Source organism: Parus major, chromosome 12 (genome assembly GCF_001522545.3).
Source record: "Parus major isolate Abel chromosome 12, Parus_major1.1, whole genome shotgun sequence".
NCBI lineage: Eukaryota > Metazoa > Chordata > Aves > Passeriformes > Paridae > Parus > Parus major.
In genome coordinates this window covers 3,022,771-3,049,593 of record NC_031781.1, presented here as the reverse complement: position 1 = coordinate 3,049,593, position 26,823 = coordinate 3,022,771, and the positions used below count along the sequence as shown (strand labels likewise).

General features: G+C 47.3%; 4 protein-coding genes across 14 annotated transcripts in view; 2 read left to right on the top strand and 2 right to left on the bottom strand.

Moving 5' to 3' along the window:
• RAF1 (Raf-1 proto-oncogene, serine/threonine kinase) overlaps positions 1-4,552 on the top strand; it is a 38,017-nt gene extending 33,465 nt beyond the window's left edge. For all 6 annotated transcript variants that reach the window (XM_033517525.1, XM_033517521.1, XM_033517523.1 and 3 more), the window contains 4 exons: positions 488-606; positions 1,753-1,884; positions 2,437-2,571; positions 3,475-4,552. In XM_033517525.1, coding sequence (XP_033373416.1) covers positions 488-606; positions 1,753-1,884; positions 2,437-2,571; positions 3,475-3,615 — 527 coding nt within the window. In that variant the 3' untranslated portion in view covers positions 3,616-4,552. The remainder of the gene's footprint in view (positions 1-487; positions 607-1,752; positions 1,885-2,436; positions 2,572-3,474) is intronic.
• Positions 4,553-5,334: 782 nt separating this feature from the next.
• On the bottom strand, positions 5,335-13,553 carry MKRN2 (makorin ring finger protein 2). 2 transcript variants are annotated; one of them, XM_015640522.3, is made up of 8 exons: positions 13,443-13,553; positions 12,864-12,992; positions 11,777-11,925; positions 10,785-11,086; positions 9,828-10,042; positions 8,800-8,910; positions 8,231-8,375; positions 5,335-7,754 (listed from the first exon to the last, which is right to left on the bottom strand). In XM_015640522.3, the coding sequence occupies exons 1-8, from the start codon at positions 13,466-13,468 to the stop codon at positions 7,602-7,604; spliced, it is 1,230 nt and encodes a 409-aa protein (XP_015496008.1). In that variant the 5' UTR covers positions 13,469-13,553; the 3' UTR covers positions 5,335-7,601. The 2 variants fall into 2 exon arrangements, with proteins under 2 accessions (XP_015496008.1, XP_033373419.1); XM_033517528.1 differs by lacking the exon at positions 13,443-13,553 and adding an exon at positions 13,184-13,435.
• Positions 13,554-13,591: 38 nt separating this feature from the next.
• On the top strand, positions 13,592-17,575 carry MKRN2OS (MKRN2 opposite strand). 3 transcript variants are annotated; one of them, XM_015640525.3, is made up of 5 exons: positions 13,592-13,803; positions 14,363-14,412; positions 15,022-15,184; positions 16,917-17,193; positions 17,357-17,575. In XM_015640525.3, exons 1-4 carry the CDS (start codon positions 13,607-13,609, stop codon positions 17,161-17,163), a joined length of 657 nt encoding a protein of 218 aa, XP_015496011.1. In that variant the 5' UTR covers positions 13,592-13,606; the 3' UTR covers positions 17,164-17,193; positions 17,357-17,575. The 3 variants fall into 3 exon arrangements, with proteins under 3 accessions (XP_015496011.1, XP_015496010.1, XP_015496009.1); XM_015640524.3 differs by having other exon boundaries at positions 17,329-17,574; XM_015640523.3 differs by having other exon boundaries at positions 16,917-17,574.
• A 348-nt stretch (positions 17,576-17,923) lies between these two features.
• The window catches only part of TSEN2 (tRNA splicing endonuclease subunit 2), a 9,359-nt gene continuing 459 nt past the window's right edge, over positions 17,924-26,823 (bottom strand). For 2 of the 3 annotated variants that reach the window (XM_015640518.2, XM_015640519.3), the window contains exons 2-12: positions 25,995-26,184; positions 25,186-25,267; positions 24,476-24,512; positions 22,365-22,839; positions 22,191-22,268; positions 21,668-21,718; positions 20,908-21,046; positions 19,874-19,910; positions 19,130-19,241; positions 18,650-18,739; positions 17,924-18,234 (exon numbers count right to left, since the gene is read on the bottom strand). In XM_015640518.2, the coding sequence (XP_015496004.1) occupies positions 18,175-18,234; positions 18,650-18,739; positions 19,130-19,241; positions 19,874-19,910; positions 20,908-21,046; positions 21,668-21,718; positions 22,191-22,268; positions 22,365-22,839; positions 24,476-24,512; positions 25,186-25,267; positions 25,995-26,168 (1,335 nt within the window). In that variant the 5' untranslated portion in view covers positions 26,169-26,184 and the 3' untranslated portion in view covers positions 17,924-18,174. Of the gene's footprint in view, positions 18,235-18,649; positions 18,740-19,129; positions 19,242-19,873; positions 19,911-20,907; positions 21,047-21,667; positions 21,719-22,190; positions 22,269-22,364; positions 22,840-24,475; positions 24,513-25,185; positions 25,268-25,994; positions 26,185-26,324; positions 26,805-26,823 lie in introns of those variants that run through there. The other variant, XM_033517527.1, reaches the window with a different exon arrangement.

Genomic DNA, 26,823 nt, shown 5'->3' with positions numbered 1-26,823 from the left:
AACCCCAGCAAAGAAATTGCTGGTGATCAATAACCAACAGACCCATGAAGGAAATAATTATAAATAGTCTGGATATATTTCCAGTTAAAGTTCAGTCTCAGGAGATCTGCCAGAGACCTTTATGGAAATAGATTTTATTTTGATACTTACTTCTCCTTGTAATTGTTCTTTTCTTACTTTTAATTTTTGAGTTGTGGGACCTCTATGCTGTTTCCCTTTCTCAGCACCAGTTATTTAAGGAGCTGCAGCCATGGATGGTAAGGAACTGTTGATTCACCATAAAGATAAATCCACCAGTAATGCTGGAACATCTGCTCTGCTTTAGTGTTAAATGTTCATTTAAGCATGGCTGCCATAAAATCCCTTTTCCTTTGTTTCACATACAGCTCACAGCAGGTTTAAACAAAACAAGCAGCACTTGCTAGTCAGGTCAGAAAATACACAACTGTTGACTCAATTTTTTGCAGTTTCTTTAACAAAACTACAGATATATTTCTTCATGAAGGCCTCACAGTGAAAATAGGAGACTTTGGTCTGGCAACTGTAAAATCCAGGTGGAGTGGATCCCAGCAGGTGGAGCAGCCCACGGGCTCGATCCTGTGGATGGTGAGCAAAACATTCCCTGCTTTTCAATATTCTCCTCATGCATCTGTCCCTTCAACACTGCAACATTCAGGTGTGTGAGTCCTGTGCAGATTTTTATTCCAGCTGTAGGACAGGTTGGAAGTGCTGGAGGAATTGTGCAAAGTAGGCACCTGTGGATTCTCCATTGGGGATTGTGACTTATTTTAAATAAGGCTGCCAGTGTGGAAATGTGGATTAAAAATATCAGGATGCTTGGCTTAAGACTGTTTTGTGCTCTGTAAAATACACACATCACCTGAAACAAAGTTCCAGAAGCAGAAATGTTCTTTCCTTTAAAAGAAATTGGAGAAAAAGCCAAATTTTTGAAAACTTTCCATAAAAGGTTTTAAAACTAATTTACCCAATGGTATGCAATGTATTTGTGTACATGAAACAGACCTTGGGGGGAAAAAAAACAACCTGCATATTTGCTCATTGTAGGCTTTTTTAAAAATGTATTTATTTTAGTAATTTATAGCCCATCTTTGCTGAGCTGTCATTGAAGGGGAGGTTGTTTCTGTTTCCTGGGAAGTTCCTGTGATCCCTTATTGTGGTTTTTATGCTGTTGTACTTTAGTGCTTTGCTCAATAATAGGGAATTCTTTAGGAGGGAAAAAAATTCTTAGCCAATGGGAAAGTTCTTTTGATGGTTCACACCTTGTTTTGTTCAGTCATTTGACATTGCTGATTTTAAGAAGCTTCATAATTTCACAAATATGTTAAAATGTTCCTGCATTTCTTCCCTGATCTTTAGTGTGTGCTGTTTTATGTTTGGCTTTCACATTTCCTGACCATCTGATGGTGAACTCAGGCTCAGCTCTGTGTAAGGTGCAACATGAGTCAATAAACATTGCAAATTCAAATACCAGTATTTTTTTTCTAATGACAAAATGCTTTTTCATTTAAAGCATTGATTTTTTTGTGTGCTCTGAACTATATTGATATTTTTAATAAGATGTGGAGTAGCCCTGCCTGAGCTTCTCCAGAGCTTTAGGTAAACTCATCAAAGATTTGGGGGTACCCTTTGCTCACTCATTTCTTGCTGAACTCGCTGTCTCTGCTTCCCAAATACTTTCCCTCATCCTGTGCTTTTGTTTCTTGTTCATAATTTGTTTTTCCCCCCTGCCAGGCCCCTGAAGTGATCCGGATGCAGGACAGCAACCCCTTCAGCTTCCAGTCAGATGTCTACTCCTATGGAATAGTGTTATATGAGCTGATGACAGGAGAGCTGCCCTACTCCCACATCAACAACAGAGATCAGGTGAGGAACCCTCTGGGAACACTCCAGTTTATTTCTGGCCATGGCACATCCCCTTGGCCTCGAGAAATGCAGGATAAATACAAATGCAAACCAACTGAAGTGGTGTGGACAACCTGCTTTGTTTCAGCAGTAAATGTTCACCTCAGTATTGACAGCTCAGGTACTCAGAGGAGAAAAATTCTCTGTTTATAAACATTTGAAGTGCCTTGTTAATTTATTCCCATGTTACAGCTTTTGCTGCAGAGTAAAACCTTGGTTTATACATTTGCAGTTATGGGAAATTCCCCTTTTGGTGTTAAATATGCTGCTGTTACATCAGGAAGATTTGGTGCTTTTTACTAAGAGGAAAAAACCCAGTAACTCTTGTCCAGCCTTTGAATGCTGACTATTTATTTATGTAGTCTTTACTAGGCTGTACTGTTATCCAGGCTTGCAGGGCTCTGTTGGTGCCCTTTGGGACTGGGTTTCAGCCCCTCGTGGGGCACTAAAGCTGCCCAGCAGTGAGGCCCCCTGTGTAACCTGCCTTTTGTGCTGCTGGTTGCTGTTTTGCAGATCATTTTCATGGTTGGCCGGGGCTATGCTTCCCCAGACCTCAGCAAGCTGTACAAGAACTGCCCCAAAGCCATGAAGAGACTCGTAGCAGATTGTTTGAAGAAAGTCAGGGAAGAACGACCTCTGTTCCCACAGGTGAGTGGGGTGTCCTGCACAGGAGCCTGAGGGTTTTAGAAAGAGCCATTAGCACACACCAGGGTCTGCTCAGGTAGAAATTTTAGTTAATAGGAGGTGCAGCCTGTCTTTGCTCATAATGCAGCTCTTTTGGCAGTTTGTGTTTTGGTTGGACTTTTGCAGTTTTTCAGTTGTGACATGAAACACAACCTGCAGCATTTGCTGGGCTAACCCCAGAGCAGGATTTCAACACCTGACCTAGCTAGAGACAAACCAAACCTTTCACACAATAAAAATGCAATCTATCTCTGGATATCCCTTTTATTTTAAAGTAGGGTTCAGAGAAATAAGGGGCCACTCCTCCTTTCTTTTCCCTGCAGCTCTGAACAAGCAAAATCCACTGGGGGATGTAAATTCATGTAGCAATTTCTGGTGTTTTTACAAGGAATGCTCCACCTTCTCCTGTCACTGTGGGGAAGGTACTTTCTTATGCTTATTAATTATGAGTAATTAATTAAACATCAGAAATTTTGGAAAAATAACTTACTCCTGCAGTCAAGCATTGTTTAGAAAGTTCTTTTTAAATGTCAGGCAGAAGATGCAGTTCCTTCCCCATTACTCTACTGGAGGATGGTTTAGATGCTTATTAATTGATCTTAATGATCTTAATAATTGATCTTAATGTCTGTGAACTGGTGAAAAACACCTTCCCACCCTCTGTAACTCCCTGAGGCCCTCACAGCACTGACAGGGGCAGGCAGAGCTGGATTCCTCCACCTCTGTCTTTTCAGTGCCCCACAGAGCATTAAAATAAAACTTAAAGCTGTAATTGAATTGGGGAAGAATTGAATGAGTGAGTGTTTAAATGGAAGCAGAGGGAGCTGCTGGTCCCACAAGCCTCTCTAACCTGCTGTCTCCCCCCAGATCCTGTCATCCATTGAGCTGCTGCAGCACTCTCTACCCAAAATCAACCGCAGCGCCTCGGAGCCGTCCCTGCACCGCGCCGCCCACACCGAGGACATCAACTCGTGCACGCTGACCTCCACCAGGCTGCCCGTGTTCTGAGCTGTGTTCTGAGCTGCTCCTGCCCCCTGCTCCCCTGGCTGGAGCAGCAGGAGCAACACGAGCTGTGCTTCCCACGCCTCGGTGTCCGGGCTCCTCGGGCAGGATCCTCCGTGTCCCACTTGTACAGAGAAGCTGCTCCGGATTCGTGCAGTTCTCAGCCTGCAGGGACACAGCTCCTCATTGCCTTTGCTACCATCTCTTGTTCTGGGAGAGGTAACAGACTACAAATCAAGAGATCTATTACTATTTTTTTAATAGATGCACTTGAGCCTTATTTTCCCCTTCCCAGAAGCGATGGCTGTTTCTTTGGCAGTGGCTCTGGCTGGGTTTGCTCTGTGCTCAGCGAGGTGGCTCTGAGGACAGGTGATGTGACGTTCTGGTGCTCTGACTGCCCCACACCAAGTGCCACCTCACCCTGGGGAGTTGTGCCTGGAGTGGGAAGAGGAAATAACTCTGGAAATCAGCTCCTGCCTAAGAGCTTCACCAAGCCAATGAAATAAGTTCAAATGCTAATTCAACACAAAATAGTTTTGCAATAGTTTTGCACATAGAAGAAAAACTCTTGCAAAAGGATGGAATCGGTTGTGAATTGTCCTGCTCAGAGAAGGCGGTGAGCCAGTCCTGCTTTGGTCATCTTGAGAAGCCTCCCAGCTGCCTTTGGTACTATGGAGCTGTTCCTGCAGCCCAGGCAGGGGTGAGTGAGGAATGCTGGGCTGGGGGCTGGAAAAGGCTGGGGGATGTTCCCACCTCCTGCAGAGGCTGCATCCCAGCGGAAGCTGTCGTCCAAGAGATGCACTAGCAAGAGGAAACTGAGCATATACAGTTTTTCTTGTTGATTTGGGTTTTAATTTTGTTTTTATTGCTCCTGAGAAAATGCATTTATTGTAAGCCAAGGTTCCTCTGATTATCTTATTTTAATAAAATAAATTAAATTTTAGGTTTAAGATTCAATGTCATCATTTTAATGTAGTCATCCACAGTTCTGAGTGGGACATCTGCACTTGGAAAACTCAAGAAATGACATTCTGAATCATTTTTAAAAAGGAACTGATAAATAATAGCAGTGCAAGTAAAAACACACTTGATGAAACAACCTCTACATTTCCAGTCACATGACAAGACAGTTTTTGTGTACTGTAATGACCTTCCAGCAGCTGCTGCTCTGGACACCCACCCTGATGTGCTCTCAGGCTCTTTCCCTGCACCACTTCTGCTCTTTTCTCTCGTTTATTGAGGTGCAAGTCAGTTTTTTGTGTTGGCTGAACTCCCATGGAGTCAGGAATAGGTGGCTGAATCTAAAAATGGATTTTTTCAAATAGCAGTTGGTGAAATGAGGGTTATTTGGTTATTAGGGCACGGCTGGAAGCCCAGTTTGGGATTTTGCCTTTCTGTGGGTGCGCAGGGAGTGGGGCAGGGGCTGGCTGTGCCACCCCAAAGCTGCTGGGCAGATCTGCTGCCTGTGCTGGGAACTGTGACAATCCCTGTGTCCAGCTCTCCCTGGAATGCCCAAACAGCCACTGCAGCCTCTCCTCTGCAGCAGCAAAACCCCACAAAGCTCCTGTGAAAGGGAGGAGAGCCAGACACAGAAATCACCTCCAGTTTGTCCTCAGAATGTTCCATACCAGAACAAGGGTAGAATATTCATCCCTGGCTGGTAACAGAATGCTCAAAAGCTTTGCTTCCTAAGTAGTGAATTGAGACTTGAAGGAGACTGCTCCATATAGTTCTGCATGGTTTTTAATAATACTATTGATATTTGGACTGCAACTCTCTTCCAAACATTATTTATCTCTAATTTTCACTTCATTATAATGAGCTTAAAACATCATAGGAAAATAACCCAGAAGAGGTAAGCTGCTTTTACTTTAACTCTGATTTCCCAAAACAAACCATTAACCCATGATATTTAAAGCAGATCATGTGTCTCTTGAAAAAATGAAGTATTTTTCATAAGTGGGTTTATTGTAACCAGCACTTGATGTCCAATTAAATAAAAGCTGCTGAGTGAAGAACTTAGAAACTCAGACATTTTAAGTCCCTGGGTAGCTTTAAAAAAGTATCTTTTTAATTTCAGACTACTCCTCCTCATTTCTTGGGGCAAAGTAAATGAGGAATGTCTTGTTTAAGGTAAAGAACATCCTATCCATTGATTTTTTTTTTGGTGTATACCTGACAATATTTCCTTCTGGAAAAAAAAATGGATGGAAAAATAAAAAAGAAGGAATTGAGGAAGGGTGAGGGCTGGGGAAGTATTCTGGGGTAGAAGGGGTGTTTTTGGGTGCCCTTGGAACATTAACTGTAGTGTGTGACATCCCTCTTAGGGATAATTTACCTTCTCCTTAGTGCTGAGCAATTGCACTGATTGGATTTAGGACCTGTCCTGGGCCAGTTTCACCAAGGAACTGGGAATTGTTTGTTACAGACACTGCCAAGGCCAGACTTGACTGTGCAGTGAGCACTGCTAAAAATTAACTTTAGGGGGGGGAATAATGATGGGAAAGTTTAATTTCCAGGTCAGAACAGAGGGCACAGCTGGCGGGGGCAGAGGGGAGGAGCTCCTGACCCAGAAATGCCAACATCAGCACTGCTTTGGTGCCAGTTAAAGATGTCTGAATCCTAGATTAAGGTTCCTGCTGTTGCCTCCTAGCAGGGACCCAGATCCTGGTGTCACCACCCCAGGGATGGCATCAGCTTCCTGTCCAGCTCTCTCTGAACACATTTTGCTTCCTAACTTTCCTCCCCTGGTGGATCAAGACTGGGACCATCACTGATCCACAGGTCAGCTTTCTGCTCTTGGCCTTTCTTTCTTACACATTAAGTATTAATTTTTATGCTTTTATACTGCTATAGATAATAACCAAACCAGTTACACACCTGCCTTCCATTGCAACCAAAGTGTTCTGCAATAAACCCTCATCTCTGTGTTTACAAACACTGCTCAGTGTCTCACTCCAAGCCCAAGTGATTTACAAGGACCTGAGTCAGTGACAGCTCATGCTCAGGTGTGTCCATGCTGTTAGAGCAGCCACTTGAGTGCACACTGAATTCTTGCTTTAACTGCAAAGTTAATACAGATGACTTGGCAGAATTAACTTCTGGTACCAGAGTTCACAATCCAACTGCCTTTGCCACAGACCAGAAATCAGGTTTTTAACAAAGCCAGAATTCAGTAGCAGTTCTGTTAACTCAGCAGCGATGTCCATTGATCCCCCAGACCTCCTGGGCCTTCAGCATTGCTGGGGAAAAGGGGGGTGGAGGCACTGAGCTGCTGCAGAGCCACCCCTGGCTGTGGGGCAGGACTGGCTGAGCAGTCACTGGGCTATGGGAACACCTCACTCTGCTCCAAGCTCCAGTTTGTGCAGCCAGTTCAGGAATCAGTGCAGCTGCCTTTGCTTCCCAGCAGGAGCCACTGCTGCCTCTGAGCACCTGAGTGGTGTGAAACAGGGCTGGGAACTCAGCCCTGCCCAGCCCCAGCCTCACACACACAGAATCCACCAAACTGAACTCCAGGTACTGTTTGAGGTACAATGCACCAGCTCCTTTTTAAGGAGAAAACCCTACACTGACCATTATACCCAGTGGGTTTTGTAGTTCTACATTTAGCTGATCTAGTGGAGGAAAAAAAACCCCAATGCACCCAAACTCTATTTAGCAACAGTTTTTACCAGCTTAAGCTTTCACTGGACCTGTATTTACACTACCACTCAGCTCACAAGACAGCATATGTTAGGCCAGAGAGGGAGAAAACCCTCCTGGGATTAAGGGATTTTTTTCCATGCAGCCAATTTATTTTTTGTTTTTTAAATATATTTAGTCTTTTGTTGTTATTGTTTTTTTCTTTTTCTTTTTTTTTTTTTTTCTTGTTGCCATATAAAAACTATCTGAAAACTTTACCAGGACTGCACGAGTAACCACCAGGGCACGTTTTGTTCTACTTGTGCTGGAGAGAGTAAAAGCTTGGCTAATAAATAGCAGCACTGCTGGGCTCAGAGGGGCTGTGTGTGCTCACTGGGCTCCTCCTCAGCCCCAGAGAGGTGCATGAACAGCTCCCCCAGCTCCGTAACCTCGCTGTCGGCGCCGGGCGCGCTCCTGCTCTCCCTGTCCTCGATGAAGTCCCACAGGCGCACGGAGTTGAAGAACTGCAAGAGAGAAAAAGCTGCCTGAGCACCCCCAGCCAGCACAGCGCTGGCCTGGGCACTCATTTCCTCCCTGAAAACCCGTCACAGGATGAGATCACAAAGCTCAGGGTGACAGCCAGGCTCTCGTGTCCCAGAACAGGCAGTGAGGGGACACAGCTGGGGCAGAGGCACCACCACTGTGTGAGGTTTCACCCTTTTCACCTGCCCTTAGTGCCAAGCACAGGAGAGGAGCTTGGAGTACTGTGGGTGAAAGCTTGAAGAGCAGAATTCCTGCGAGCAAAGGTTTGGACTGGTTGAAAAAACAAAGCAATGATATTTTGCAGGGAAATGAGCAGCACCTTCTGTCTGCAAGAACAAACCCTTGCCCAAGGAACACCGAGAGGTGCTTTGTTCCCTTGTCCTGCAGGGCAGGAGCCATTCCCAGCAGCACAGGTGACCCTGAGATGAGGTCTGGGTGACAGCAGGGCCCTCCTTACCCGCACAGTGCCCTCGGAGCTGAGCTGCTTCCGCGGCTTCTCAGGCTCGGCTCGGGTCCCGTCGGGGTAAGCGTGGAGGTAAAGACACTTCCCTCCAAAGGGACACGTTCCCTTCCCCTGCTCAAAGTACTTGCAGGGCTTTTTCCTGAGTTAATTAGAAGAAAAAGGGTTACTGTCTTCAAGCTGGAAGGGAAGGAGAAGCAGTTCAGTCCCCACAGGCTCACTGAGGCTCTGGTAACACTGCCAGAGCTCTGGCCTCCCCCAGCTGAGAGCAGCAGTGAAGCTCTTTGTTTTCCCTCCCTCTCTGCTCTCCTCGGTCACCAACAACCCTCCAGGCAATTCTGGCAAGTGAGCTGAAATAGCTTCAACATTTCTGAGCACACAGAGGCTGAATTTCTGATCTACAATTACACAGCCACAGAGTGAAGCAGAAGTGCGACCAGAGACGAGGAGCTCGCTGCAGAGTGGTCTGTAATTACATTAAGGTTAAAAATAAAGGCTCAGCAACTGAGTGAGTCTTGGAGCAGCTAAAGAACAATGTGAGGAATGTGGGTGGTTGCTGCACTTACCCCACTCCCTGCTTAAATGCTTCAATCAGCTCATTTTTCTTCTCCTGCTCTTCTACCCAGTACACGCTGGGGATGACAAACTCGGAGATCACCCGGCACTCGGGGCAGGACCTGGAGCAACAAGACAAACCAGAGATGCTCTGGTGCCTCCCCAGCCTGAAACCCTCCACAGATCTGCCCCAAGCAGTGAGGATCCTCCTGAGGGAAAGGGGATCTTCGTCACCTCGGGCAGCAGCCACCTCCTCCCACGTTAGTACAGCACCTTGTGTGCATTCCAGCTGGAATAACACAATTCAGGACACCCAGGGATTGTGTTTGTTCCTGGACCTGAGCAAAAGCAACAGGGATTTCCTCAGTGTGCAGAAATAAACTGTGTTCTGTGAGTGCAGCCAAAACCACAAATTAAAGTGTCTCAGCCTTTTAAAATGCAAGGAGCTGATGGTCACTTCAGTGACAACTGGAGTCAAAGTTGTGCAGAAAAGTCTGAAAATATTTCCCACCTTTTCTTCAGCATGTTTGTAACTTGAGAGATGCTCAAAGACAGAAACTGCCCTAAGTGGATGTTTTAAATTCTCTCATCTGAAGGGGAACATGTTTGGAACACATTTTTTGTAGAGCTAGAAGATAAAGGCATTTACTGAGACAGATGAAAGCGTGGTTAGGGGGACATTTACCTAGAGCAAGCTGCAGTTTAGGGGAAAAATCCTGTAGTTAAGCACATCCTTAGGAAGAAATGGAGCTTTTGGTCAATGCAAGGGGCAGAGCTTTGCAAGGTCCCAGCTGTTGCAGAGTCCACTTTGCCCACTGACCACACAGAGAGGACTGAGCTGCCACTGGCCAAACTGCCCACACAGGGCCATGGAATTAAGGGAACTGGTACCAAAGGACACCCAGTGCACCCTGCTGCTTGTGCAGGCAGCTCTCAGCCAAGTCCTGGGCCTGGCCAGCAGCTGGAGCAGCCTTTGCTGAGCTCTGTTAACACCTGCAGCTCCAGCCCCTCTCAGGCCATGGCAGGTGCCAGAACTCACTTGATGATGGGGTTCTCAAACTGCTTGGCACATCTCCACTGGCGGATGCAGGACAGGCAGTACGTGTGGGTGCAGTTGGACAGGATCCCAAACCTCCTCTCTGAGGCTGAGGGTTTCTCATACACCACCTCCATGCAGATGCTGCACACCTTGTCCTGGCTGGCCTGGATGGCAAAGGCCCTCTCCATGTCGTGCTCAAACGTTGCCATGCACATCTGTCGGGGGAGAAAGCCACTGTGAGTGCCAGCCTGTCAAACCAAATTCCCTCTGGAAAGGATCTGCTGCAGGCAGAACATGGAACACTCACTGAGGACATCATTCCTCCCCATCACTGCAGAGTTTAACTTAAAACACATTAAAATCAATCATGGCATTTCAGCCTTCAGTGTTCTCTCAGCTGTCAGAAATAAAGATGCCAGGGTGCTTCACTCATCCCTTTCTGCATCTCTGTCAGACAACTCATGGTGCTTCAAACATCCCCAGAAAGCATCTCATTAAATAGGTGCCACACTCAAGGTGTTCCTCTGATGATAATTAAGGCCACATTCATTCATCAGGTGCTAATTTTTACCCAGATAAGGATAGTCTCTTATTTCAGGCTTTCCCCCAGCACTTCTCATCCCAGCAGTGACAATCCACAACCCATTCCCACTCCCAGAGCACTGTGAGGTGAGCTGGTGACCCAGAGACCTCCCAGAGACATTCTCCTGGGAGACTTTCAGGGTGCTGTGGGAGAAGGCAGCAGGCCAGTCTCTGATGAGGATGAAATTGGAAAAACCACAAGCTGCTCCCTGCAGCATCACTGCCAACTCAGCTCCGGGGGCTCAAGCTGGCTGCTCTCCGCACCGCTCTCCAGACAAGCAATACAACAGAAGCTCTTTGGAAAAAGCTCTCCTGCAAAGCCCATCTTTAGAGCCCCAACCCTGCCCTGAGCAGCCCTCCCAGCTCCCCCTTTACCATCTCGTGGGCCTTCCTCTGCTCCTGGTCGAAGGGGTGCAGCACCTGGAGGCCGCAGATCTCGCAGAGCTCCCCGTGCAGGTACAGGCAGCGCTCCCCGAAGTGGCAGGCGCCGGCGGCGGCGTAGGGACACAGCTGCTCGGTGGCGCCGGCGCCCGGCTCCTCCAGCCCGCTGCAGATGGCCTCCAGGTACGAGTGGGGCTTGCTCTCCTCGCTGTCCCCGGGCTCGCCGCAGCACACAACAGCCCCGGGGCCGCTGGGGGCGCCAGCCCGCTGCTTCTCCTCGCTGGAGCCGCACAGATCTGGAGGGACAAGCACAGGGCACTGCACTCAACCCCCACCAGCTCCTGTCGCTCCAAATCTCAACTTTTCTTCCCAATGGGATCTCATCTCTAAGCCCTTTCTGCTCATGAATGGCAGGGATTTTCCCAAGCTGCCTACTGAGGAGTTCAACTGCAGCGTTTATTCAGGTGTTTTCTGGTCACAAACAGACTAAAAAAAAAAATCACAGAATCATTAAGGATGGAGAAGACCCCCAAGATACTCAAGTTTAACCAAACCCACTTTGTCTCCCAGCCCAGAGTACCGAGTGCCACATCCAGCTGTCCCTTGGACACCTCCAGGGATGATGATTCCCTTCCAGTGCCTGACCACCCTGCCCATGAAAAAATTCTTCCTCATGTCCAGCCCGAACTGCCCAGGATCAAACAGCTCCTCTTGTCCTGTTGCTGACTGTCTGGGAGCAGAGCCTGACATTCCCCCAGGATAGTTTTGTCCTGTCAGGGTGGACAAAACACTCCACTCATCATCCCTCAGTGAGCAGAATGGAAGCAGTCACTTCCCAGAGCCATTGAAAAGGATGACAGGCAGAGTGTGTGCAGGAAGGAGGCTCCAGGAGGGAGTTCTGGCTGGCCTTGAAACTCCCATAATCACAGGGGACAACACCTCCCTCCCTCCCTCCCTGGTGCCGGGCAGAGCAGCCTCCCACTCACCCCTGTCCCGGAGCACCAGCGTCCTCTTCTCCCTCCTGCTGCGGGGGGCGGCGGGGCCGTGCTCGGGGGGCGCCCGGGGGCTGCCCGGGGCCGCGGGGGGCGGCGGGGCCGCGGCTCCGCCCGCCGGAGGGAGCCTCACGTGGTCATACCTGCGGCAGGAAAACCGGGATCGGGCCGGGCACCGAGACACCGAACCAGCGGCTCCGGAAAGGAGAGGACCCCAGAGAGCCGGTGGGGCTGCAGAAACATCCCAGCAGCACAGCAGCAGCAGCCAGGGGAGTACAGGGGCTGCTCCATGGACATACCCAATGCTACAGTATTTACACGGGAACAGAAATACTCCCCATCTCTTTGTGGACCTGGACACGTGCACCCAGTGCCCAAATTCCAGCCAAACAGCTGGAGAAAAACCACACACGGCTTGCAGCCATCACTGATCCCTGGGAGTCACTCAGCCCATCCCACACCACCGATTCCAGGTGAGCAGCTGATGGAATGACTGATGCCCAGCCCCTGATCCTGCTCTGGCACACGGATTAGGCAAGGCAGGGAACTCTGAGGTGAGCTCCAGGCTCCTCAGCCAGCAGGGAATTCCTCCAGGAAGGATCCCTCTGGCAAATCCCTGATGGATCAGTATTCCCTAGAGGATTCCTCTGAGAGTTTTAACCTGGAGACTCCAGGGAAAGCTGTGGAATTGCTCAGCCTTCCCACCAACCCAGGGGGACACGAGGAGAGAGCTCAAAGTCCCCAAAATTGTGCACTGGGATGTGCAAGAGGGTGGCTGGGAGCTGCACCAGGAGTTTCCAGCCTCTGCATGGCCTTTCCACGGGCACCTGCAGCTCTGACTGCAAGACCTGGATGGGAAAGATGTGAAACCCAAAGCTCAGTTCCCACAGCGCAAAACAATCCCTGAATCTGAGCCAGAGCACAACTCCACTACCAGAGGCGAAACCTGCTTCTGGCCCTGGCAAAACTTGCTTTCAATAAATTATTTCATTCCCCTGGTCCTCTCTGCTGGCTCTGTGACTGCCCTGGGGTGAAGCTGACAGGACGGGAGCCCTCGGGCAGCCCGGGGAGCGGGGGTTACCTGCAGCGGGCGCCGTAGGCACACTGCCCCTTCTGGTAGTACTTGCAGATGGTGGAGGATTTGCTGGTGGCCAAATCATGGGAGAACAGGCACTTGCTTCCCTCCCGACACACGCCCTGCAAGTAGTACCTGTGGAGAGGCGCAGGTCACAGCAGGAGGAACGCTTTGCCCGGGCTTGGTTTGGTTTGTGTTCACAGAATCACCGAGGCTGGACAAGCCCTCCCAGCCCAGCGAGCCCCAGGCTGCCCCCAGCCCAGGGCGCTCCACGGCCACCTCCAGGGACGGGCACCCCGAACCTCCCCGGACAGCCCTTCCATTACCCGAGCCCTTTCAGTGAACCAAACTCCCCCGAGGAGACTCGGAGGAGCCTTCTCATACTGCCGCCGCTTGTTTCCCGGGCAGCCCGCGGGGGAGAGCGAGGGGACAAGGGTGGCTCGGGGGGAACCCACGACCTCCAGCCGCGCACGGACGGAGCGTGGCGGGCGTGAGAGCGGAACGAGGGGGCAGCGAAGGCGCGGCGCAGGGCCCGGGGGTGTCTGAGGGCTGTGAGGGCTCCGGGCCCGGCCGGGCCGCGCTCACCTGCACGTCACCTGCTTCGTGCTCATCGTGCACCGCTCTGCCGGGCCCGCCCGGCTCCTCAATCCGCGCACCGAGGTTCCGCGCCGCGGGAGGGGTGGGCGTGGCCGCGGCCCCGCCCCGAGGCCGCGTTTCCGGCCGGACGGTTTAGGCCGCCGCGCCGGGCCATGGCGCTGCTGCGCGTGCGCCACTGCCGCGCGCTGTTGTACTGCCGGCGCGTGCCGCCGCGCTGCCCCGCGTGCGGCGGGGACCTGCGGAGCGCGGGGCTGGCCTCAGCGCCCGCCCGCCTGCGCTGCCCCTTCCGGCACGGCCACGGACAGCCCCGCGCCTTCCTCATCAGGCCCAGCCGCGGCACCTTCCTGCTGTAACCGCCAGGGGGCGCCGCGCGCGCGGGGACCGGCCTGAGGGGAAACAACGGGAACGGGAGGGGAAAGGGGAGGGACACGGGGAATGGGAATGGGAGGGGAAAAGGGAGGGATATGGGGAATGGGAGGGGAAAGGGGAAAGGGGAGGGACACGGGGAATGGGAATGGGAGGGGAAAGGGGAGGGATATGGGGAATGGGAGTGAGATGGGAGGGGAATGGGAATAGGATGGAAAAGGGGAAGTTCAAGAGGAACGGGAGTGGGAGGGGAAGGGGAGGGACATGGGGAAGGGGCGGGCACTGAGGGAATGGGAGGGGAAAAGGGAAGGGAATGGGGACGGAGAGGGCCGGTAAAGGAATGGGAATGGAAGACGAAGGTGGGAGGAAATGAAATGGTAAGACAAGAGAGAGTAATGGTAAGACAGGGGAAGGGGAAAAGGGAAGGGAAAGGAGGAGGAGGTAGAATGGGAAGACAAGGCAGAGGGGAAAGGACGGGGCAGGGCTCACAGCCGCTCTGGGCTGTGCACGGACACTCCTCAGCCCCTCTGCTCCTCTTCCAGCGACTACGACGGGCACTGCGACCTCCACGTCGGGATCACCAATTCCCAGGGTAAGCCGCGGGTCCCTGCCGAGCCGTGCCCGCTCCCACACCCCGCAGGAACCCCTCAGCCACCCCTGCTGCCCTGGGAACTGCAGCTGCGAATATCCTGGGATGGGCTCACTGGAAATGATCTCACCTTGCAGAAGAGCTCCAGAGCAAATCCCTTCTCCTGACCGGATTAAACAGGCATTGAATGGAATAAACAGGTGCCTTCCACCCCTGGAATGAAGAGCTAGGCTTGCTTTAAAGGAATTACAGTTTAATTGAGAGTAATATAGTTTTTGGTAATTCTAAAAACACCCCTAATTAAAAAAACAGTTTTAAAAGCCAGATTAAAAATCCTATTGGGTTCTACCTAGGGTGGGCCCACGCTTCAAAACATCATTTCAGTTGTGTATTTAATACAAAACCAGTCTCCTTTGGGGGTTAAAAACGAAGCCTGATGCTATGATTATTAAAAGAGCCAAACTTTTTTCCAAACTATGCTGTGGAAATGAGACCAGATGTTTGCTAGGTGTAGGACTGCATTTCCTACTGGGCTGATGGGAAGTTGAGTCAGCACAAACCCCAAAGAGGGCTGTGTGTGTGTTCCCCAGCACCCCACTGCTGTGTTTGCAGGTGTGGTGTACAACTATGACCAGGAGGGTGTGCACAGGGATGGCAGTGGCTGGGAGCAGTGCATCAGCATTGCCCTGGTGCAGCCAGACATGTGGGAGCTCCTGCAGCAGTGGGACAGCCTCCTGGAGGAGTTCTCCTTGGAAGAGGCCTGGCTCCCTGACAGGTGTGTAGGGAACAGCTGGGGTGTGTTTGGGATGAGCTTTGGGGGTTTCAGAGCCTCGTGTCCTTCAGGACACACATTGCTGGCAGTCCGGCCTGGATCACCCTCAGCCTGGCCTGGCTGGCCAGAATGTTCTGAATTTTAAGCAAAACTCAGCTGCTGGAACACAAAAGCTCTAAAGCAAGAGGTGCTTTTAGGGGATTTTATGTTAAAAGTCCCACTTTGATGAAACATGACCTGCATGCAGCCGAGTACAAAAGTGCAGGCACAATTCCATAATTATTTTTTGAGGTTTCAGCAGTTTGAGGTGCATTTGCATAGAAAGGCTGAGCACAGTGATGGGATTCTTGGCCAGTTGTTGTTTTTTGATGTCAGTGGTGAGAAGTGGGAACCAGGCTGATTTCCAGCCCCAGTGGTGACAGAGCAGCTGTCCAGGGAAACACCAGTCCTGGGATTGTCCCTCAGTGAGAGCAGCTGGGACACAGAGCCTGCCTGGGTGTCACTGAGTGAGTGTAACCATAATAGAGAAGAAAGAAAAAACCATTGAATTAAAAACATTTCTTAGCAATTCTCTATGTGCTGAGTATAAAATTTCAGGGATCAAACATTACCTCCCTAAAAGAGATGGAAAATTTGATTTAGAACAGAATTTTTAGAAGTTTACAGAGCTGGTAAAGCCAACAGAATTTGTGTCACCTTTACAGTTCCCAGTAATACTAAAATTGCCTTGACATGAAAAAATCACTGGCAGAAGGTCAGAGATGTGTGCATCCCTTCTCCAGGCTTTTCCCTGGTTTCCATCTGCCCCCTCCTGACACAGTAACCTTTTTCCACAACACCACCAGTGACCACTGAATTGAAAACAACTCCTTTAATTAAACCCTCTGCTTATTTTGTCAATGGACAGGAACTGCACCAAACTAATCCTGTAGCTCCTTTGGGATCAGGACAAACCTAATTCTGGTTTTCTTGATAGCTTTTCACTTACTGAAGGGTAGTAGGGAACATCTCTGATAGAAGGATTTTAAATGATGGTGGCACACAGTTAACTCTGGGGCTGCAGGAAAGAGCTGCTAGCAATAGCTGGAGGAGCAAAGGTTAACAAGGGAAAAGCCAAGTAAGTATAAAAAAAATAAGAACTCATTTTTTGTCAACTCTTGCAGCCCTCTCATTTTTATTGCTCAGAGTTCAGGCTGGGAAGTCCCACTTGTAATGAATATACTGAACTGCTGGGATGCAGAAGCTCCTGGAGGAGTGTTCCTTGAGGGAACACTCCCCCAGGAGCAGTGATGAGTCCTGCTGAGGAGGTGTTTCCCTGCTGCAGTAGAAACTGACAGGTTTCTTGATTTTTCATGAGCTGAATCTTTATTGCATAGCTCATATTTTTATCCACTTTTGGAAATCATGCTGTTTAATTGGTCAGTAACTTTCTTGCTGCTTAATTCATTGGTTAGAAGGTGTTTGTGTGTGTACATGCTAAGACTCTCTCTTTTCATGGGTGTTTACATACATTCTTTGGGGGTTCTCATGAGACAGGCTTTGTTTTTATTGGTGTGAACAGTTTCCTTACTTGAACAGATTGTTATTTAAACTGATCCTCATTTTCTGAAGTTTTCTTTTTCATGGGAACTTAACAGTCCAGCTAGCTGCACTCAGCTGAAGCAACAGGCCTAAGCCACGATTTTATGAAGCCTTTCTTTTACAAGTTTTGCACCTATATAAAACATTTCCCCAGGTACGAGGAGCAGCAGCACAACTGTTTCACCTTCGCCCTGGCCTTCGTCAACCGCGTGCGGCAGGGCCGGGGCCGGGAGCCCCTGAGCAAAGCCCAGTTCACCGAGAGCTTCGTGCTCCCCCACACCAGGGAGGCCTCCAGGTACCTCACCCTGCACCAGCAGCTGGCTCACAGGGACTTCTACATCGTGCCCTTGGCTGAGCAGGAGCAGGACAGTGTGGCTGGAAACCAGAGCCTGCTGGAGTAGCAGTGGGAAAGGCAGGCTGCACAGCTCAGGGTTAGTGTTTAATGGCGTTAAATCAGCGTTACCTGCCCCTCAGGGAGGGGTCAGGATAATGAGCTTGTGCATTTCAGTGAAGTAACACAATGTACACACAACAGAATTCCTGTGGAGAAATGTTTTCTGATTTAGCATTCCTTGTGTGCTCTGTTCTACAAAGACTTCACACCAGAAATCAGAACTGCTGTGGAATTCAGGGCTTTACAAATGAACCGGGAACTTCAGCTGTAGCAAACCAAAGCGGCCTTTTCCTGTCATCTTTGTTTACTGATGAGTGAAAAAAAGGGAACATGTGCTTGTGTGCTGCTGAGATCCCAAATTCCTGTCTGACTGTGAATTTCCTTTCCTTTAATTGCTAATAAATATACCAGCAAATAACTCCGGCCTCTTTGCCCATCAGATTTTTTCCGTTCTGAACTGCGTGGTAAAGAAAAGAAGCCAAGGTGGAATTCAGATACCTGAATGTGAAGCTGCAAATCCCAAGGGAAGAAACACATCTCACCCAGATGGGGAAAGGTGCCCAGGCTCCAGAATAAATCTAAATTCTGGGAAGAGTTCCCCCACTCTGAGCTGTGATTGTAAAAATAAGTTCTAGTGTCCCAACTGCAACAACCAAACCTCTCCCCAAATCCAAATCTCAATTCACAAAGACTGAAGTCAAGGGTTGTGCTGCCATAATACCAGAAATACTGTTCCTAATAACTGCAGTGTAGCCACTACTCAAATATGCACCTTTTTATATTTTATTTTATATTTTGAGTTGGGACACATTTAATTTTTTCCCTTTCATCAGTTCACTTACATTTTACAGTAAAACATTCTCTCCAGTAAACATCTTACACCTCATTTTATACAGCATTTATACACACCAAGTGAACATGTTGGCAGAAAATGTTCTGAGGGAACAGTTCATCACGAGATCAGGTAAAAAACAACAAGAAGTGGCTTTTAAAGAGTGAGATTTTCTTGTGCAGGCAGTTACAATTCTTCCTGCTCACTGCGCTCACGGGAGGAAACCCAACGAGTCACAATCAGCTCCTGAAATAAAACCCAGCAATTATGGAAAAAACCCCAAAGCTACAGAAAATCAGTGAGGCATGGGGACTAGGTGTGTAAAATTGATAAGTATTATGTGACCACTGAGATATTTTAGCAGATGACTGTTCCTGAAGTGAGCTGAACTCACACACACTTTTCCCCTTTGATTTCTGAAATTAGTTTAGCCCTGCCACCTCCACAGTTTTTTTTAGAAATCCTTATTTCCCCACTCAAATGCTTACATGCACACTACTGGCAACATTTTGCATTCAGATGAGGAGATTTAATGTTTGTAGAGATCCTGCAATGCACTTTATGCAATGCATGAAGGAATTTAATTGTATTGCAGCCAAATCAAGACGAAGAGCCAGGCACAGTTCTCCCCAGGAGCTGCAAAACAGCAGGAACCTCTCACCTGGACCTTGATTCTCTTCATGCACTCTGGGGTTGACATCTCCTCTGCAGTCATGTCAGAAGGCCTGATCAAATAGCACAGCATGAGCTCCTGTGGGCAGCCAGGAAACACGGGAATTTCAGTGGATTACGGAAGCACCGTGAAGCTCACACAGAAAATCTCGGAAATTTCACTCTCATTGCTCAAAAGAAAATCCTGAGAGATGGAAAGGGCTTTAAAAGCAGAAGTGGCAGTCAGGAAATAAGCGTCCCTTGGTCTTTTTGCCGTTCCTCACACAACTTTTAACATTCCTACAGGTGGCAGAACTTTAATTATTATTATTTAATATTAATTCTTCCAGGATTCACCTGGATATTGGCAAAGGAAACTTCTCTCCCTGCTGGCTGACCAGCAGGATTCTCTTCCCAGCCTCACTCCAAGTTCCTGCCCTTTGGAGCAAACTTTATCATCCCAAAGCTGTTTTCATCCCAACACCTGTACCTTGGAAGCGTTTGCAGTTGTTCTGTTCAGCCCAGACAGGGACATCCAGCTGAGGGGTCTGCGAAGGGAACCTTCAAAATTATCATCCACCAACTCAGCAATGACAGAGTAACTGGAAAACACAGCAGGCAGGACAAGTCACAGAAAGGAAACTGCCATTTTCTGAAGACAACTCAAGAACTAGAGGCTAAAAACTGACATTAAACAATCTGCCAGGTTGCAAGCTGTGAAACTGAGTCTTTTTCTATAAGGAAATGAGGAGAAATATGAAGTTGTGGATGTGCCCAATGGTGCCTTCCCTTCCCACCCTTCTGGATGTTTGTAGCATTCTCTTTGTTGATGCCAAGCTGACATTTATAACCAATTTATTATCTAGGAGTTCAACCTGACTAGCCAACAAACAAGGACAATTACCATCCCTTAAAATTCTCTTAAATTACATAAATAACCCAGACCATATATTTTTTAAAGTTGGTATTACAAAATACAATTATTTTCCTGAACACACCATCATATGAGTACTGAATCCACTGCAACTTGTAATTTTTAATGCCTGTTACTTAAAACCAAAGAAACTGTGTCATTTAGCACCTCTGCTAAAAGGATTTTCACATTTCTGGTATGAACACAGCTGGCAATGTATTTTGAGTGATGAGTATGTGCTGAACCAGTGAAGATGCTAAACTGGTGTGAGTGAAATTTAATTAGAAGCAAAGGAATGAGCCAGAAACAGGAGTGTCAAACCTGGCATGGTAGAAGGGGGGCCCTTTTCGATACAGCACTGAAATGAAAGAGAAACACCTCAGTTACATCAGAGTTTCAGTGAGTTTAATAAACCAGTGCCCATCAATATTGTCTAATTTGTAAATTTTCATTAGACAAGACAAAACTTCAGCTCTTCTGAATTCTGCTCTGAATTAGGTTGTCCCAGCAAGTGGAGAGAAGGAAGAGCAGCAGAGTGACTCAGGGCAGGTCAAAGGTAAGGCAGAAGAACCAGAGGAATTAGCAATTGCTGGAGGAAGGAGTTTAGACGGAATTTTTTGGCAGGGATGACAAATTCAGCCAGAGCTACACACTGACCTAAAGGCCTTGCTGAGCACAACCCCCAAACTTCAGCAGCATTACAGCACCTGCTGAGTTGCATACATCCCAAAACACCTCCCTTTAATGCACATTCTCCTGCAGTAACAGGCTTCACTGCACTGTTTATGCTGACATGAGCTAAATGGAGTTCTTGGATTCCTTAGCAAGGATGCCACTAATTACTTCTGAAATATTAAACCCCCAACCAATAATAAGTCCATTGTCTATCTTCCTCAGAAACCATCCCCCACCCCCGCCCAGAAACAGTCTCGGCAGTAAGTTCAGCAGAAGTCTAGATTCTCTTAAATGGGATGAATAAAGTGCATGAACTTTAATGTGAACTGGGATCAAACCTGTTATTCTAGAGACTGTCATATTAACTGTCATATTAATGCTGCAGGAGATGTGTTTAGAAGGGGAGGGAGGAAGTTGGGAAGGGAATTTCAGTGCAATCCTGGAGGAATTATGAATCCCATGAAGCAAAACAGACCTTCCAAGCTGTCTCTTCACCTACTGGATATGGGATGTTCCTTTCCACTCACATCCCAGCTTCATTGCTAAACCCAGATGTCCTCTGCCAACTGCAAGCAGCAAAGGCTGTTCCAGTCCTCTGAATTCCTCTCTGGGCCTGGAGTTCTGCCTTGCCTGGAGAAGGGCTGAGGAGGAAATGATCCCATTTTTGGGGAGGTACTCACAGAGATCCGTGCCGTACTTCAGCCCCACCTTGGGCACCCAGCCCTTGCCCCTGAAATAGTGGTAGGCCATGTAGGTGGTTTTGAAATCAGGCTTCACCTCACTGAACACTTCCCACAGCTTCACGATGCTCAGGGGCTCCTGCAAACACCACACAGCAAAGTCACTGCACCGACACAAACCAGCCATGCTCTGCTGCACAGCATCACAGCCAAGCATCAAATGTCACACACACAGGCTGCTGCAGGGCATGAACTGCACACAGTGAAACACAGAATCCCTAAATTCAGAACACCAACCAGGTGCTCCACTTAGTGGGTCTTTTATGCAGTTCACAATCAGTCCCATAACATCCCTGTTAAAGGAAAGGTAGATAAACTAAAAGTACAGATCTGAATTATTATGGCATTACATGAAAAATGGATTGATCAAATTAATGTTTGAAACTCCAAAGAATTTTGCCATCTCAGGTGTAGTTATTCACCATATTATTTCTCCTGTATTTCCTGCCTAAGTTACAACAAAAAATCTTTTCTCTGCAGACAGACAGTGCTTAATTTTATTTGTCTTGGTAAACTTAAAGCTTTCAGACCTGTATCTCCTAAACAGAAATACCGTTACTTGTAAGAAAATCATCTCAATTCCTCTGTTTGGTATTTCCTCCTCCAGAGCTATCAGCACAAATCACTGCCACACAGATAAAGATTCAGACCAAACCATATCCAGAGAAAAAGCATCCCCAAAACTCACCCAGTCTCTTACCTCACCGTAATAAATACTTAAACATCCCAGAGCGTACACCAAGAAAAAAGCCTGAAAAAACAAGCAGAGTCACTTTAACTGATAGCTACATTCCTTCTGTAGTTTACACACAAAGCCTTGCAAGAACAAAGGCTTCAATAATTAATTTTCTACCAATGTCATCTCTGCTGAAGGCGTGGTGTTAAAACTAACACAAATATATTTAGAAGCAGCAGAACTGAAACAGGATTCATATAAATGCTGTTTTCCTGCTATTTCTATATTTAAGTCCTGTCGCTGGTCTCTGTTTCAGTGGGATTACTCACCTAAAGCACATAGGATTGGACCCTATTTTTTAACCATCTCATGTAATTATCACATCTTATTAAAGCTAAGTTTAATGACTGAGATAATCCAGGTACTTAGGAGAGAGAGAAGGACCCTGTATTTTAGAAACATATTTTAAATGACAGTGATTAGCATAGATTAAGGTTTACTTTTTCAGATGAAAAGCAAAATAACTTGCACTGTGCTTGACACATACCTCTTCCAAGCTGAGTTGTAAGTACTCAAAAATCCTAAATGGGTTTTTTCTGCATACTAATACTTCCTTCTTGACAAGCTACAAGAAAAATTGACTAATGTTAAAATGTTTGAACTAGAAAAAATACTGAGTTCTGAAAGTAGCTTTTTTAAAGATTAGGATATTTTCTCTTACGTTCTCTTGTGCATGAGTGGAGTCATCTTCAGGACAGGAGCTTCCTTCTTCCTCCTCTTGCACCAGCACATATTCTGGAGCACATTCCCTTGAGTCCATCCCCTCCCAAGCCCTCTGTTCAGGGCTCTGCTTCACCTCGCAGTCACGGAGCACAGGAGGGTCCCTGTGGCAGGACTCTCCAGCCATTTCCCTGGAATCCCCCAGGTCCTGGTCCCTGGAGCCACTCCCAGCTGCATCTCCTCCCTCCTCGGAGCCCCCGTTCTGACCCTCAGGACTTTGGGTTCCAGCAGGTTTCCTGCCCAGTTCTGTATTTCCTGGGTTTGGGCCCCCTCTGGTGCAGCTGTCCCCAGCTGGTTCAGCCCCATCCCCTCTGGAGAAGGGCTTGGTGTAATTCTCCAGGATTTTGGTGACGGAGCTGTCGTCGAGGCCCTGCTCCTGCAGGACACTTTTAGCCCACTGCACACGGCGCTGGTACCTGGGCAACACAAGAAATGAAGAATTCCAGGGATTCCCTCCTTTAATTAACACTTTCAAACCCAAGAAGGTTCAGCACAGTGCACAAACACCCCCCCCCAGCAGCTGCTGGGCACAAATGTGATCCACACAATGGGGCTCCCATTTTTTTGGGAGCTTCAGGAACGACAGGATTCTGCTGCCTCCTCTGCCTTTGGCCTTTTACATTTCTCTGGCAGCAAACACCATTGCTGAGCCCTGCACAAGCTGCAGGTTCAAGGAGCAGGAACTTCACCAGGCAGGAAGTTCCTCCTCCCATGGAAGCCTTAAGCTTGAATTCCCCACAAAACCACACAGGAATTGCAGGATTTAAACATGGAATAAGAGCCCTCACACTTCAGCTTTTACACAGCCAAGGACTGAGAGCAGGAGCTGCGAAACTCTGCTTTAACTACCTTGAAAACAGTGATGGCACAGCAAAAACACCAGTGGAAAAATCTCCAGAAGAAATCAACTTTTTGAACCAAACCCCTCAGTTATATCCCTGAGAAATGACAATAATCCCATCACTGAGCTATTTACAACTTTCAGCTACTATTTCTAGTATTTTTCAATTATGTTTTTAATGCCTTTTCAGTTCCTTCTCTTGGAAAGTAACATCCAGTTGAAACATGAATCTTCACTCCATGAAAGTGCAAATATTGTACAGCACTTTTTATTTCCCTAAACAAAATCCTCAGGCAGCAATTTCAGCCCAGGTAACAATTAAATGCAAATTCCATGTGTCAACACAAATACAAGTCTCCCTGCAGGTTGCTGATAAAACTGGGTAATTCAGTGCTGTGCTCTTTGTTATATAAAAGATGCTCCTTTGTTCTATTATTTAATTATCATTTAATTTTCACTTGCAGGTCTCTACTGAGGCAGAGCATTTTGTGCACCAATAAAACCACACTTTTATTGATGCTCAGCATCTGCAAACAGTAGTAACTGTGGTAGCATTAGTAATAATATGGTTACTATTTCTCATACCTAAATTTGAAGGCTGCAGGAGCATAATTTTCAAATTTAAGTGAATTTTTTCAGTTATCCTAAGGTTAAAACCAACTGAGTAAGTCACCTGCACATGATTAATAGTTTATACACTACTTAAGCAGAAAAAAAATAAATATGTGGTCCAACACACTGTTCTGCTAGGTGTACAAACTACCAGTGTTAACTGATACTCAAAAAAAAGCAAAATATCATGTTTTGTAGAAGTTCAAGAGCTGCTTCAGCTACACCATAAAAATCCCATATGGAAAGGGAAGAGATATTTTAAATAGCCTGCACCAGAAACCTTTCTCCTGCTCCTCACCTGAAGAACTTTTATTATGCTTGTAATTGTAATGAATTAATTACCCATTCTATGGATGCATTCAGCCTTGGCCTCTATTCAATCAACACCTACACACTTACATGAAAAACCACCCTGAGCAGCATCTCCCACCCTATTTCTACTTCTTCTAACGTGATTCATAAATGAAATAACGAGAGAAGAAATAGAAGCAAGTCACCCTCATTATTTAAACAACTAACAATCTGAAACCCAGTAACAGAAATATAAACCAGAACAATCTGTTTCCTAAAAACACGGAGAAAAAGGCAAATTAACTTACTTTTGAGATGTAATTATGGGCATGTTTGTATTAACACCTGTGTAAAGAAAAATCATACATTGTTTCATCAATATAAAGACTGTTTTGTGTGATTTTGATCTCTGGGGTGACCTGCAGCCTAGGAATTGTCCCCATTTTCAGTCCTCAAAGCCATTTTGGTCTCACTTTCCAAGCAGGGACACAGCAGAACCAGAAAGGTACAAATATAACAGTCCATAACACTTTTGTCTCTAGTTGATCATGGAGGGACAGGATAAAATCCAGTGATGACCACTGGGACTTCACTGTCACGGGAGAGGTGAGTAAAGAATGAGTTTTTGTATAAACAGCCAAGAGCAGACTGGGTGTGACTGGATACAAGCAGACAAAGACCTCACCAATCCTTCCCTCATGATTTCAGGGATACCAAAATCTGCATATTAAACCCCAGGAAAATTAGGGAAAGAAAAGTCCCAGGATGACCCTTTTACTTCAGTCTTCCCAAGGAACAACTCAGTGAAGGTTTGGGAGAATACACTAATAAATTATCCACATGGATTTCATGTTCTTGGATTTTTCCTAGGCACGAGATGAGGAGAGATATCCTCCACCTGATCCAACCCAGCAGATTATTCTTCTGCACATAATTTCTAAAAATATCCCTTCAATGAGTGAGGAAAGGTGAGAAGAGCTACCAGAGCAGTGCTGAGGTACAAACAGCCCCCATTTACCTCTCCACTTGGCCACCAGCAGAGGATCTGAAATGCTGAACACTGGGCGGCTCCTGGAAAGGATTCCTTTTCCAAAGTAGCCCTGCAAAGGACAGGAGAACCCCAAAATTATCTCATGGCATAAAAATTAACTTTTTTCCCAATTATAAAATGTGGAATGGTGAGATCAGCTGGAACAAACAGCTGAACTCCAGCATTTCAGCTCTGCCTAAAGCTTGTTTAGCTGCTGGTGGCTGGTTCAGTATTAAATACCTGATTTAACCGAGTGTTTAAATCCCATTTAGCCTGGAGAATGCTGGGTCTTCTTCCTGAGTTCTAAATATTTGTCAGTCAACAAAACGTTTGAAAACAACACCTGAAACCAACTCTGCATTAGAATACTGTTGAAATTGTACTCAGACATAAAAAAACTTAACACAGCTTGTTTTACATGGGAATAAATCACTCTGAAGTGAAAAGAATTATACAAACATTTACAAACATTAATATTTCAACCCCCTGAGCTTTAAAAACAAGAAAATGCTTTGAAATGTTGCATGAAATGTTGAAAGGAGACATAAACATGAAGGCTTTGCAGCTGTTTCTTAACTCACAATGTCACTTCATTCTGTTATTCACTTGCACAAGAAATACTTTTCACATTTGATACAGAATATATTCCTCTGTACTGATTTCAGGAGAGAAGGGAAATACGGAGAATCATAGGAGGCTGAAGGGGCAGGAAAGCATAAAGGCAGCAGATTTGAAGCAGTGTTACGTTTTACCTGCATTTAAAACACTACAAATATTGTGCAAACAGGGTGCAGCACCTTGTTGTAGAGCTGTTCAATATCCTCGGGGTTCCTCACAATCACATTGTTGTTAATGATCTCAGCCTGGCATAGTCTGAAATCCTTCCCCCCTACGTCCACAGGAAAGGGAGCCTCGTAAGACTCAAAAACTCTCCTTTTCCTTCTTGGGGGGTGGAAAACTGCTTCTGCCATTTCTTAATTTATCCTCCTAAAAAGAGCAAAGAAAAGATTTAACACTTGGGAATTAAGGCTCAACCATTTTTCTGTGTTTCAGCAAGACCCCTTCTACAGTAACAAATTATCCATGGATCCTGCAGGGTAACACGGGGTTAATTCTGTAACTCTTACACCAAACAAACACAGGCAGGGATGTGCTGGGTCTGGCTCCGAGGTATCCAGGGATGCTCCTCAGCAGAGAGTTTATGAAGGAAACTCCAGTAACAAAGGAGTAAAATACATTCAGGAATAAAGCAGAGGAGTGAGCACAGAAGCAGAAACCATCCAAGTGCTTAAATGTGAACCTTTCGGAACAGCGTGAGCTCCAGGAGCGTTTGGACAGCGCTGTGAGAACAGGGAGGGATTGCTGGGGTGTGTGTTGTGCAGGGCTGGGGGCTGTCTGGATGATCCTGGGGGTCCCTTCCAGCTCGGTACCCTGCGACTCTGTTAGTCAGAAAACACATTCTGCACCAACAGCAGAGGCCTGGCAGGACTCTCTGCCTTAAACCGGGATCTGCTTTGGCGAGGGACGGCGGGCCAGGGATCCCCCTGAGGCTGCACCGGGATCCCCGTGAGGGCTGCACCGGGATCGCCCTGAGGCTGCACCGGGATCCCGCTGAGGCTGCACCGG

Excerpts from the sequence above, each read along its gene's own strand:
- MKRN2OS (XM_015640525.3), top strand. The coding sequence starts at position 13,607 with ATGGCGCTGCTGCGCGTGCGCCACTGCCGCGCGCTGTTGTACTGCCGG. Across the intron at positions 13,804-14,362 it reads AGCCGCGGCACCTTCCTGCT|CGACTACGACGGGCACTGCG; the intron begins GTAACCGCCAGG and ends CTCCTCTTCCAG. Across the intron at positions 15,185-16,916 it reads GAGGCCTGGCTCCCTGACAG|GTACGAGGAGCAGCAGCACA; the intron begins GTGTGTAGGGAA and ends ACATTTCCCCAG.
- MKRN2 (XM_033517528.1), bottom strand. The coding sequence starts at position 13,239 with ATGAGAAGGCTCCTCCGAGTCTCCTCGGGGGAGTTTGGTTCACTGAAA. Across the intron at positions 10,043-10,784 it reads AGAGGAAGGCCCACGAGATG|ATGTGCATGGCAACGTTTGA; the intron begins GTAAAGGGGGAG and ends CTCCCCCGACAG. Across the intron at positions 8,911-9,827 it reads TTTGAGAACCCCATCATCAA|GTCCTGCCCCGAGTGCCGGG; the intron begins GTGAGTTCTGGC and ends TTGTTGCTCCAG.